The following is a 13545-nucleotide window of genomic DNA, read 5'->3' on the forward strand; positions in this document are numbered from 1 at the left end:
CATTCAGTGTCAGGACCTCATTGTTAATGCGGAGATGTATGAATTATTTGGGGGAGGGGAGGACATCGTGTGTCGCTGTGATGTGAGAATGATTGCACCTTTCTTTCTGTTATTCTTCAGCTTCTCCAAGTCTCGCCATCTGCACCTCTACATGCCGGCAGTAATGGCCTTCCTTGCCGGGATCACATCCATCATCTATTATCACAACATTGAAACTTCCAACTTCCCAAAGCTGCTAATAGGTAAGTGGCACCAGTCATAATAGGAAGTCTTCCTCTATCACTTTCTCTTGGCTGAACCTCAGAAAGTTGTCACTAGTTACAGTATCTGTAAAATTACAGAATTTTCAGCAGCATCAGTGCGTATATATACTGTATAAAAAAGGCGCCTGGCAAAAAGGGCACCGGAGATAGCTGTTAGTAGACTATCGTGGAAAATTATGGATATCGTGCTACTTAATTATGATAACATAATATAGTTAATCTCTACCGGTATTCTGCTACAACCTAACCTAACCCTACTCTCACGCAAAACCCTACCTCTACAAATGCCTAACCCTTAGAACCCCCTGGTGGTGTCTAACTTTAACGCACCCCGTGCCTTACCTTAACACCCCCCTCCCCGGGCCTAACCTTTACCCCTAAGTAAGGACTCCTCCACACTCCTAACATAAAAACCTCCGCCTCCTAACCCTGACCCCTGTGTTTTCTATGGACACAGAAACTAAGCAAAACTCAAGTTTAGGGGGAACTCTGGAGTAAGTTGTCCTTGCAATGACTTTCGGGCAAATGGCAATTATTCATCACAGGCCCCTAGTGGTCAAGTGCACTCAATCTGACACCAATGTTGTGAATAGAATGCTGTTTCTGGTAGTGCTGCTCGGATACCCCCCAATCACGGATTCGACTATTCTGCCACAAAAAAAATCCAGAAATTCCGTGATTAATAATTTGAAACGGACTTATGAATTCGATTTTTTCCGTGAATGAGGCAATCACGAAAATTCGGCAGTCAAATAGTGGAAAAAAGATAGTGAATCACTGCTATTCCGTGATCAGGGAACTTATCCGAGCACCACTGGTGTCTGGGGACCCCAGAGACCAGTTATGTAGACCATAGAGATCAGATTAGCCCTGCCTGACATTATTGTTGGGAATAGACAGCTGTGAGTTAGGATCCTAGAAATCAGGTATTGGGGCCCCTAGTGGGTTTGTAGAGCTTCCACCATTGTTAGGAATAATAGAGTGGTGCCTTTGGATCCTAGAGGTCAGGTATGGGGGGTGGGTTCCCTTAAGGTCAGATAAGCTCAACCTGACAGTTTTGTTAGGAATTTCAATACTGTACCTGGATCCCTAGAGGTCAGGTGCAGGGCTCCGTAGAGGTCAGGCATGGGCTATCTGACACCACTGTTGATGTTAATGAAGTGCTGTATCTTAGGTTGGTTTGGGGCCCCTATTAATAAGGTATGCTTAGCCAGATACCAATGATGAGTACAGAGTGCTGTGTTTTGACCAGGTAGAAGGGTCCTTTGTGGGCCACTTGAGACCATGTAAGCCCAGTCTGACACCATTGTTGTGAATAGAATGCTTTGTCTTGTGACTTTAGAGACCATATATGGACTCTTCATGTGGTCAAGTACAGATGCTACTAGTGATTAGGTAAAGAGGCCAATAGCGATTATGTACAGAAGCCACTAGGGATTAGGTAAAGAGGCCACCACTGATTAGGTACGGAGGTCACAAGTGATTAGGTACAAAGGTTACTAGGGGGTAGGTACAGAGGCCACTAGGGATTAAGTACAGGAGGCCACTAGGGATTAGGTACAGAGGCCACTATTGGTAAGGTACAAAGGCCACTAGGGATTAGGTGCAGAAGGCCCACTATTGATTAGGTACAGAGGCTACTAGGGATTAGGTACAGGAGGCCACTAGGGATTAGGTACAGGAGGACACAAGGGATAAAGTGCAGGAGGCCACTAGGGATTAGGTACAGCGGCCACTAGGGAGTAGGTACAGAGGCCACTAGGAATTAGGTACAGAGACCACTAGGAATTAGGTACAGAGGCCACACGTGATTAGGTATGAAAGCCACTAGTGATTAGGTACAGAGGCCACTAGGGATTAGGTACAGAGGCCACTATTGGTAAGGTACAAAGGCCACTAGGGATTAGGTGCAGAAGGCCCACTATTGATTAGGTACAGAGGCTACTAGGGATTAGGTACAGGAGGCCACTAGGGATTAGGTACAGGAGGCCACTAGAGATTAGGTGCAGAGGCCACTAGGGATTAGGTACAGAGCCCACTGGTGATTAGGTACTGGAGCCCCTAATGATTAGGTACAGGGGCCCCTAGCGATCAGGTACAGATGCCACTAGGGAGTAGGTGCAGGAGGCCTCTAGGGAGTAGGTACAGAGGCCACTAGGAATTAGGTACAGAGGACACTAGGGATAAGGTGCAGGAGGCCACTAGGGATTAGGTACAGCGGCCACTAGGGAGTAGGTACAGAGGCCACTAGGAATTAGGTACAGAGACCACTAGGAATTAGGTACAGAGGCCACACGTGATTAGGTATGAAAGCCACTAGTGATTAGGTACAGAGGCCACTAGGGATGAGGTAAAGAGGACACTACTGATTAGGTGCAGAGGCCACAAGTAATTAGGTACAGAGGCCACTAGTGGTTAGGTACAGAGGCCACTAGGGATTAAGTGCAGCAGGCCACTATTGATCAGGTACAGAGGCCACTAGGGAGTAGGTACAGAGGCCACTAGGGATTAGGTACAGAGGCCACCACTGATTAGGTACAGAGGCCACAAGTGATTAGGTACAGAGGCCACCACTGATTAGGTGCAGGAGGCCCACTATTGATTAGGTACAGAGGCCACTAGGGATTAGGTACAGGAGGCCACTAGGGACTAGGTACAGAGGCCACTAGGGATTAGGTACAGAGCCCACTGGTGATTAGGCACTGGAGTCCCTAATGATTAGGTACAGGGGCCCCTAGTGACCAGGTACAAAGGCCACTAGGGATTAGATACTGAGGCCGCTAGTAATTACTGTAGGTACAGACGCCACTATGGATAAGGTGCAGGAGACCAGGGATAAGGTGCAGGATGCCACTAGGGATTAGGTGCAAAGGCCACTAGGGATTAGGTGCAGGCCACTATGGATAAGGTGCAGGAGACCAGGGATAAGGTGCAGGATGCCACTAGGGATTAGGTGCAGAGGCCACTAGGGATTAGTTGCAGGAGGCCACTAGGGATAAGGTGCAGAAGGCCACTAGGGATAAGGTGCAGGAGACCACTATAGATAAGGTGCAGGAGACCACTACGGATTAGGTTCAGGAGGCCACTAGCGAATAGCTACAGTGGCCCTTGGCGATTAGGTACAGAGGCCCCAAGAGATATTACTGTATCTCTGACCTCCTTGGAGAAAGCTACATCTTGAGGTTGAAGTGCAGCTGGAGAAGGCGGTTCAGATGTCAACAGGCCTCATTCATGGGAAGAGGATCAGTATAGAATTACAGGAATTATCCATCACCCACTGGTAACACTGATACACAGAGCTGATTAAACACACTGTGACCAATCCAGGCTCTCCTTTTGTCAGCTGATCCGTGCTGTGCAATGCCAGCTGCATTGTAATTGCTTGTTATGAGCAGGAAAACAATTCAGACTCACATTCCACCTGTAGTGAGAGGAACATGGAGCCTGGTGTCTTTATCACCTCAGGCTATCAGACTGATGTTCTGGAACAGGCAGGCATCCAAGGGAGTCACCTGATTCTCAGTTACAGAGATCGGAAGGAGAACAAGTACAACCGCCGAGCAAGCTGTATCTTCTGTACATGTATTAAAGGCAATATGACAGTTTCCCACAATGCAACAAGGCTCCCACAGTGTGATATCAGAACCATGGTCCTGACATCACACTGTGGGAGGGGTTTCACCACAATATCGGCCATACAGCGCCCCCTGATGATCCGTTTGTAAAAAAGGAAAAGATTTCTTGTGGGAAAGGGGATATCAGCTACTGATTGGGATGAAGTTCAATTATTGGTTACGGTTTTCTATTTAAGGGTGCGGTGCTCACATTTAAAAAAAGGGGCCCAATCAGCAATATGTTGACTCTCCCCATGTGGCATAGTACACACTGCAAAACGCTACTGCAATTGCTAAGCAATTAGCAATTGCAATTTTGCAGTGCAATTTTCAGAGCGATTTTAGCACATTCCTTTAACCAATTTGCAGCCCTGCCCACTTTTTCATGTGAGATAAGATAGGACAGGACATCAACAGCCAGCTCGGCTCTGGCTGCCTAAAGTCCCATACACACTCTCAACAACAGTCTTTTCAATGCAAAATGATCAAACAACATTTGTTGTTGAAACAACCAGGGCTTCTTAAATCCGGATCGGGGAGACATCCGGATAGTTCTATCCGGATATCTCCCAGTTACCTGTGCGGGGTGGGCGGGGGGGGTGTCAATCTTACCTGTCTGACGTCTTCTTCGGTCCATCCCTCGGCGCCTCCCACGATGCAGTCCAAGCGGAGGTCACGTGATTACAAACACTTCCTCCTTCCGGGTTGAAGGAGGAAGTGTTTGTAATCACGTGACGCGCGTGGAGCGCATTGTGGGAGGCGCCGAGGGACGGACGAAGAAGACGTCAGACAGGTAAGATTGACCCCCAGAGATGAAGCACCCTCATGTATTGTATCATATATGTCAATGGGAACATGACGGTAAACACCTACTCTGCTCTTTGTTTCATTCTTCTCTGCTCAGTCTGCCTGTATCAGCCCTGATAAGAATCCCCGACTGAGCATTCAGTCTAGCTTTCACCGGAATGATTATAGCTGAGTCAGTCTTCTGTGATGTCTTTTCAAGCCCAAGTCTGCCCCCTTGTGGCTCTGCCTTCCTGCTATGTATTCTCTTAGCAGGAAAGCAGAGCAGAGAAGAATGAAACAAAGAGCAGAGAAGGTGTTTACTGTCTTGTTCCCATTGATATATATGGTAAAATACATGAGGGTGCTTCGTCTTTGGTTTTCTTTAATCACAACGAATCACAACATGATCTATATCTTGTTTTTTCGCCACCAATTAGGCTTTCTTTGGGAGATACATTATGCTAAGAATCTTTTTATTCTGAATGCCTTTTAATTGGAATAATAATAAAAAAAGGAAAAAATAATTATTTCTCAGTTTTCGCCCATTATAGTGTTAAAATGAAAGGTTCTACTGTTTATAAAACCCACACTTTTTATTTGCCCATTTGTCCCAGTTATTGCAACATTTTACATTTTTCCCTAGTACAATGTATGCCGCCAATATTTTATTTGGAAATAAAGGTGCATTTTTTCAGTTTTGCGTCCATCACTATTTATAAGCCCGCAAATTAAAAATTATAGTAATATACCCCCTTGAAATACCTATTTAAAAAATTCAGTCCCTAAGACAAACATTAAAAAAAACATAAATAGTTGCATGTATGTATGTGTATATATATATATATATATATATATATATATATATATATATATATATATATGTATATATACTGTTTGGGTACTATGGGGGAGTGTGGGAGGGAAACAGTTCATTTCAGATGTAAGTGTAGGTATTTTTATTAAATAAAATGTGTTGTGATGTAGTTTTACTATTTGGCCACAAGATGTCCTCAGTCATTATTTTCTGATTCGCCTACATAAGGACGTGAAGTGGAAATGATGCTTGGCAGTGTAACAGCCCGGAAGACACAATGGCGCAGGCATCTAATAAATGCTAGCGTTCATTGATTTGGGGACTGCATTCCCATTCATTAATGTCCCCTTTAACTATCGGTAATGGTAGTGCGCGGTAGCAGGCGGCAGCCGCCCGCTTCCATTGATTAACTTTTGCGGCCCTGGGACTTCAGATGAAGTTTCCCAGGGCGTGAATATACTGCACCTAGTACAGTAAGTAGTTAATACACACCCCTGCCTCACTTCTTTTCATGCCCCATCACACCCCTAGCCACGCATACCACTATAAATTCATAAGCAAAACATGTAATTTTAGAATTCAAACCACACTGGTCCTTTCTATCATCACTACTTTTCCTTCATATTAACATTTGAAATGAAACACACAGCAGACATGTGAGCATCGCATATCATAGAGGTTACAGTGCAGGAGGAGAGTAAACAGGAAGTCAGGTGATGTACAGCAGCAGCTGTGGTGTCCAATGAAGCCAGGGACTGACTGATTGATGTCAGCTGGTAATAGAATGTAAACTGTACATTCATATCTTTATAGTTCCCAGAGCAATGAATGGGATAGTGATGAGACCCATGCAGCCTTGTTTTCTGCCTTATTTGCAGGGATCTAACAAACCTGCACTAAGGGATGAGAAGCTTTCAAGGGGAATGTTACCAAAAGATGGTAGTAGGGAGGGTAAAAAAAATAAATCAATACATTGCAAATGAGAGATTAAAAAAAAAAATAGAAGATAGATCAAGAAATTATTGATATTTGACGTGTAATTCATTCATGTTGTTTGCTTCTCTGTGAGGCCTGTAAGGTTATCATGTTAACCATAGCTCCCAAGTGTCCCTCTTTTGGATGGACAGTCCCTCTTTGGGAGCCCTGTTCCTCTGTCCCTCTTTCCTCCTCATTTGTCCCTCTTTCAGGACTTTGTCCCTCTTTCTATGTAAATATATATATTTCTCTACTAAAAATGTGTTTATCAGCCTGGCTGGTGTTGACTGATTTGCTCGGGCATCATAACCAGCCTTATCAGCCTGCCGACAGACTGTACACATGGGCAAACTTTCATCAGAACAGCTGCCCCGCGGGCGGGTCTGCCGACCCATTGTTTGAAGGAATCAGGTGTGTGTACGCACCTTAACAAATTCCTTTTACTCTGAACTGACGGCAGTCTGCTGAATTCTGAAGGGAGAGTGAACAATGAGGGGAGGGGGAATTCCCTCACAGTGTAATTCCCTCACTGTTAACTACTTAAAGAGACTCTGAAGCCTTAATAAAAATGGCTTTTTTCCTTATATAGCTATCCCGCGGCTGAACGAGGGTCCTTTCCCCTCCAAATCCCCCCCTGCAAAATCACGACCAACTTGGTCGTAGATTTTGCTACCCCTGTGCGCTTTCATGTGAGGCAGAGCTATGAGCTGCAGCCCTGCCTCACACGCGTCTGTCAGCGGCTGATCTCCGCCTCTCCCCCGCCCCTCTCAGCAAAGGCAGACTGAGAGGGGCAGGGGAGAGGCGGAGATCCGCCGCTGATAGCCGCGTGTGAGGCAGGGCTGCCGCTCATAGCCCTGCCTCACATGGAAGCGCTCCCCGGGCAGCACAGGGGGGATTTGAAGGGGAAAGGACCCTCGTTCAGCCGCAGGATAGCAGCATTTTAGCAGGGGCACACATGCCCCTGCTATATACAAGGAAAAAAGCCATTTTAATTATGGCTTCAGACTCTCTTTAACTCTGTGTGTAATTGTGTGTGAGAGTAAGCTCTCAGAAGCTGCCTGTGTTTCTGAGCTGTCTGCAGAAGAGCAGAGGAAATGTAACTTGTTTCAAACATTTATAATTGTCAATGACTCAACAGCTTTTCATACTTTTTTTGCTTTCAGGGAAAAATGCTCTGTAGTCTGATATGCTAAAAACAACACTGGCTGTGCATTGAAGTAGACACCCCTTTGTGAATGATTTGTCCCAATAGAGCACAGTCCTACACACAACGAATTAAAGCTTTTGCCTCTGATATTTAACATGAAAATTAGGAAAATGTTTACACAGCTACTTAGACATTATTTGTACATTGTAATTTTAGAACACTTGGCTATTGATAGTGTTCCTTTAATATCAAAGATCCCATACATGCAATTGCCACCAAAATTGCTATATACAGTGGGTTGCAAAAGTATTTGGCCCCCTTGAAGTTTTCCACATTTTGTCACATTACTGCCACAAACATGCATCCTTTTTATTGGAATTCCACGTGAAAGACCAATACAAAGTGGTGTACATGTGAGAAGTGGATCGAAAATCATACATGATTCCAAACATTTTTTTACAAATAAATAACTGCAAAGTGGGGTGTGCGTAATTATTCGGCCCCCTGAGTCAATACTTTGTAGAACCACCTTTTTGCTGCAATTACAGCTGCCAGTCTTTTAGGGTATGTCTCTACCAGCTTTGCACATCTAGAGACTGAAATCCTTGCCCATTCTTCTTTGCAAAACACTCCAGCTCAGCCAGATTAGATGGACAGCGTTTGAGAACAGCAGTTTTCAGATCTTGCCACAGATTCTCGATTGGATTTAGATCTGGACTTTGACTGGGCTATTCTAACACATAGATATGTTTTGTTTTAAACCATTCCATTGTTGCCCTGGCTTTATGTTTAGGGTCATTGTCCTGCTGGAAGGTGAACCTCCACCCCAGTCTCAAGTCTTTTGCAGTCTCCAAGAGGTTCACTTCCAAGTTTGCCCTGTATTTGGCTCCATCCATCTTCCCATCAATTCTGACCAGCTTCCCTGTCCCTGCTGAAGAGATGCACCCCCCAAGCATGATGCTGCCACCACCATATTTGACAGTGGGGATGGTGTGTTCAGAGTGATGTGCAGTGTTAGTTTTCTGCCACACATAGCGTTTGGCATTTTGGCCAAAAAGTTCCATTTTGGCCTTATCTGACCAGAGCACTTTCTTCCACATGGTTGCTGTGTCCTCCACATGGCTTGTGGCAAACTGCAAACGGGACTTCTTATGCTTTCTGTTAACAATGCCTTTCTTCTTGCCACTCTTCCATAAAGGCCAACTTTGTACAGTGCATGACTAATAGTTGTCCTATGGACAGAGTCTCCCACCTGAGCTGTAGATTTCTGCAGCTCGTCCAGAGTCACCATGGGCCTCTTGACTGCATTTCGGAGCAGCGCTCTCCTTGTTCGGCCTGTGAGTTTAGGTGGATGGCCTTGTCTTGGTAGGTTTACAGTTGTGCCATACTCCTTCCATTTCTGAATGATCGCTTGAACAGTGCTCCGTGCGATGTTCAAGGCTTTGAAAATCTTTTTGTAGCCTAAGCCTGCCTTAAATTTCTCAATAACTTTATCCCTGACCTGTCTGGTGTGTTCTTTGGACTTCACGGTGTTGTTGCTCCCAATATTCTCTTAGACAACCTCTGGGGCCCTCACAGAGCAGCTGTATTTGTACTCACATTAGATTACACACAGGTGCACTCTATTTAGTCATTAACACTCATCAGGCAATGTCTATAGGCAACTGACTGCACTCAGATCAAAGGGGGCCAAATAATTATGCACACACCACTTTGCAGTTATTTATTTGTAAAAAATGTTTGGAATCATGTATGATTTTTATTCCACTTCTCACGTGTACACCACTTTGTATTGGTCTTTCATGTGGAATTCCAATAAAATTGATTCATGTTTGTGGCAGTAATATGACAAAATGTGGAAAACTTCAAGGGGGCCGAATACTTTTGCAACCTACTGTATATTAAGGAGAATAGTGTGCAACAAGGCAAAAAAAAAGAATAATTTTTAAAAAAAAAGCCCTTGTAGTTTTCAGAAAATCAATGTTAAGAATGCAAAGAAAAAATGTTTTTTTAAATTGTCTTTTTTTCTGAGTTTAAAACCTTTTTTTCACTTGCATTTTTAAAATCGATTTTTTCAAAAACTACTAAGGTCTTTTTGAAAAAAAATGTTTTGCCTTGGTCCTAGTCTTCCCCTTAATATACGTACGTTGGTGATGATAGCATGTATGGGGGCTTTCCTATTTAATGTAATGGATTAAATGAAATCAGTTGAATGTCCAAAACTTAATTACAAATGGCCATAATTGGGAAAATTTACACAAAATTTTGCGTAATCGTTATTAGCAAATTATTATCATCACTAACGTACAAAATATTTAGCTGGTGGATTCAGTGGTTTGTCTCTAAATCAAACCTGTGGCATACACACATACCTTGTGTACACATTACGCATGCAGTGTATACATTATTATTTTATGATTATTATTATTATGGGAGGTTAACTTACCTTGGGCTTCTACCGGCCCCCTGTAGAGGTCCAGTGCCCGCGCCAGGACAAAACGATCCTCTGCTGGAATCACTGACATCCAACGGAAAGCACAGCAGAGACTTTACTTCCTCCGGCAGCTAAGGAAGGTCGGCATGACCCAAGAAATTCTGTCCAGCATCTACTCCGCCACCATTGAGTCAATCCTCTGCTCTTCCATCTTGGTCTGGTATGCTGGCGCCACTGCCAGTGACAAGTTCAAACTGCAGAGGGTCATTAGGTCGGTGGAGAGGGTCATCAGGTCCCCCCTCCCCTCACTTGCACTACTACACAACAAGAGACTGAAATCCAGGGCATTGACGATTGCCAATGATCCCTCACACCCAGGCCACCGAGACTTCAGTTTGCTCCCTCTGGGCCGGAGACTTCGAGCCATCCCCACAAAGACTGCTAGACACAGAAACTCCTTCTTCCCATCGGCGGTCAGCCACTTGAATTCCCTCCACATACTCCCATCAGTGCAAGTCCAAACAAGCTGTTGGGCGGGCTGCGCCACGGCCGATCAGTCAACTGAAGCAACCACCCCACAAGGCTGCTGGTCATCTCTAGGTCACTAAATGGACTGCGATGTATGATGCACAATGCAATGTAACCTATCTCTGTCTCTATGCATTCTTCTTCTGTCTTCTTCCTGAGCTATATGTATGTGCCAAAAATAATCCTGGGTATGACCGCTCATACTTGGCGAAATAAACAATTCTGATTCTGATCCCCCGCCGCAGCTCACTTTCGGCGACTGAGCCTGTCGTCGGCCACTGCGCCTGTGCAGCCCTGGCCATGCACGTCGCCGTTCGCACTCCCATCGCAGGGAGCTTCCTGTGCAGGTGCAGTACGAGGTTTCCTCGTACTGGCCCCGCACAGGGCGCTCCCAGCTACAGGAGCACAAATGAGGACGGAGGGGCGCGGCATGTCGCAATAACGAAAGTGAGCCGCCGTGGGGGAACAGAGGATTGTTTTGTCCAGGCGCGGGCACAGGACCTCTACCTACACCTACACATCACACATACCTTGTGTACCCATCACACATGAGGTGTACACATCACACATACCTTGTGTACACATCACACATGCGGTGTACATACTGTACATCTTCCGCACATTTTGTTGTTTTCAGGCTGACTGTGGACACGCTTCTGATATATCTTCAGCACCGTCTGTGATTTTACACAGATGACCTAATTTATCAAGCGCCAGAATGAGCAGCGATGTGCAGAGATCCTCGCTTTCTGGCTGGAATATCAGCTCTCCCACTCAGCTTCATTTCTGCAATAATTAATCAGTCTTTTGTGTTGTGGTTCTTCCAACAGAAGGTCACGTGGGAAGCGGCTGTCTCCATCAGACAGTGGAGGGATCTGCATTCCCTGCACCTTCTTCAGGCCTCTGCTCAGTGGATCCGAGGTGAGCAGAAGGCCACGTGGGAAGTGGCTGTCTCCAGCAGACAGTGGAGGGATCCGCATTCCCTGCACCTTCTTCAGGCCTCTGCTTGTGGATCCCAGATGAGCAGAAGGTCACGTGGGAAGCGGCTGTCATCAGACAGTAGAGGGATCTGCATTCCCTGCACCTTCTTCAGGCTTCTGCTCAGTGGATCCGAGGTGAGCAGAAGGTCACGTGGGAAGTAGCTGTTTCCATCAGACAGTGGAGGGATGCGCATTCCCTGCACCTTCTCCAGGCCCCTGCTCAGTGGATCCGAGACAAGCAGAAGGTCACATGGGAAGCGGCTGCCATCAGGCAGTGGAGGCAGTGGAGGGATCCGAGACAAGTAGAAGGTCACATGGGAAGCGGCTGCCATCAGGCAGTGGAGGGATCTGCATTTCCTGCACCTTCTCCAGGCCTCTGCTCAGTGGATCCGAGACAAGCAGAAGGTCACATGGGAAGCGGCTGCCATCAGGCAGTGGAGGGATGCACATTCCCTGCACCTTCTCCAGGCCCTTGCTCAGTGGATCCGAGACAAGCAGAAGGTCACATGGGAAGCGGCTGCCATCAGGCAGTGGAGGGATCTGCATTTCCTGCACCTTCTCCAGGCCTCTACTCAGTGGTTCCAAGATGAGCAGATAGCTGTTTTTATACACATATGGACATCTAAGGTTTCAGGACTATGCAATTAATAAGCAAAGCAGGTCATTTGGGCGCTAGAGATGCAGAGGTACATTGGGCGCCACCAATTGGCCATTATTCTATAAGGTGACATAGGAAATTGGGTCCCCCTATAAAATAGTGGGCGTGGAGGCAGCCCGCTTACAAACTGCGCCTCCAATGCCAACATTTCCAGTTATAGCCGTTAATTGCTACTATTAGCATGGGCACCTACTTACCTGTTGCCTCCAGCACCCAATAAAATAGCACGGGGTCATAGTGGGCAGCATGGTGGCATAGGGGTTATCATGCTCACCTTGCAGCACTTGGTCCCTGGTTCGGATCCCAGCCAGAGCACTGTCTGCATGGAGTTCTCAGTTCTCCCCGTTTCTATGTGGGTTTCCTCCGGGCTCACCAGTTTCCTCCTACATCCCAAAAACATACAGATACGTTAGTTATCTTCCCCCTAAATTGGCCTTAGACTATGATACATATACTACACAATACATACATAGACATATGACTATGGTAGGGATAAGATTGTGAGCTCCTCTGAGGGACAGTTAAGTGATAAGACGATATACAGAGCTGGGGAAGATGTCGGCGCTATATAAATTCTAAATAATATTAATATTGCTGTACAAACTGCGAAAAAGATGTTGCACATATAGTGATGGAGATTGTGGGGAGGGGGGATGGTTAGGCATCAGTTGGGGGAGTCAATTAGGGTTAGGCATTGGTTAGGGTTAGGCATCGGTTGGGGGGATGGTTAGGGTTAGGTATGGGTTTTGGAAGGGGGGCGGTTAGGGTTAGGCATCGGTTGTGGGAGTCTGTAAGGGTTGGGCATCGGTTGAGGGGGGTGGATAGGGTTGGGAGTGGGTTAGAGTTAGGCATCGGTTGGGGGGTTGGTTAGGGTTAGGTATCAGTTTGGGAAGGGTGCGGTTAGGGTTAGGCATGGGTTGGGGGAGTCTGTAAGAGTTGGGCATCGGTTGAGGGGGGTGGATAGGGTTGGGAGTGGGTTAGGGTTAGGAATCGGTTGGGGGGTTGGTTAGGGTTAGGTATCGGTTTGGGAAGGGGGGCGGTTAGGGTTAGGTATCAGTTGGGGGAGTCTGTTAGGGTTGGGCATCGGTTGAGGGGGGTGGATAGGGTTGGGAGTGGGTTAGGGTTAGGCATCGGTTGGGGGGTTGGTTAGGGTTAGGTATCGGTTTGGGAAGGGGGGCGGTTAGGGTTAGGTATCAGTTGGGGGAGTCTGTTAGGGTTGGGCATCGGTTGAGGGGGGTGGATAGGGTTGGGAGTGGGTTAGGGTTTGGCATCGGTTGGGGGGTTGGTTAGGGCTAGGCATCAGTTGGAGGGGTTGATTAGGGTTAGGGTTAAGTTCAAGTGGGAAT

General features: G+C 46.3%; 1 protein-coding gene across 4 annotated transcripts in view; it reads left to right on the forward strand.

Moving 5' to 3' along the window:
• ABCC8 (ATP binding cassette subfamily C member 8) overlaps positions 1–13545 on the forward strand; it is a 241379-nt gene that overhangs the window by 40601 nt on the left and 187233 nt on the right. For all 4 annotated transcript variants that reach the window (XM_068260341.1, XM_068260342.1, XM_068260344.1 and 1 more), the window contains exon 3: positions 121–242. In XM_068260341.1, coding sequence (XP_068116442.1) covers positions 121–242 — 122 coding nt within the window. The remainder of the gene's footprint in view (positions 1–120; positions 243–13545) is intronic.

Source organism: Hyperolius riggenbachi, chromosome 11 (genome assembly GCF_040937935.1).
Source record: "Hyperolius riggenbachi isolate aHypRig1 chromosome 11, aHypRig1.pri, whole genome shotgun sequence".
Classification (NCBI taxonomy): Eukaryota; Metazoa; Chordata; class Amphibia; order Anura; family Hyperoliidae; genus Hyperolius; species Hyperolius riggenbachi.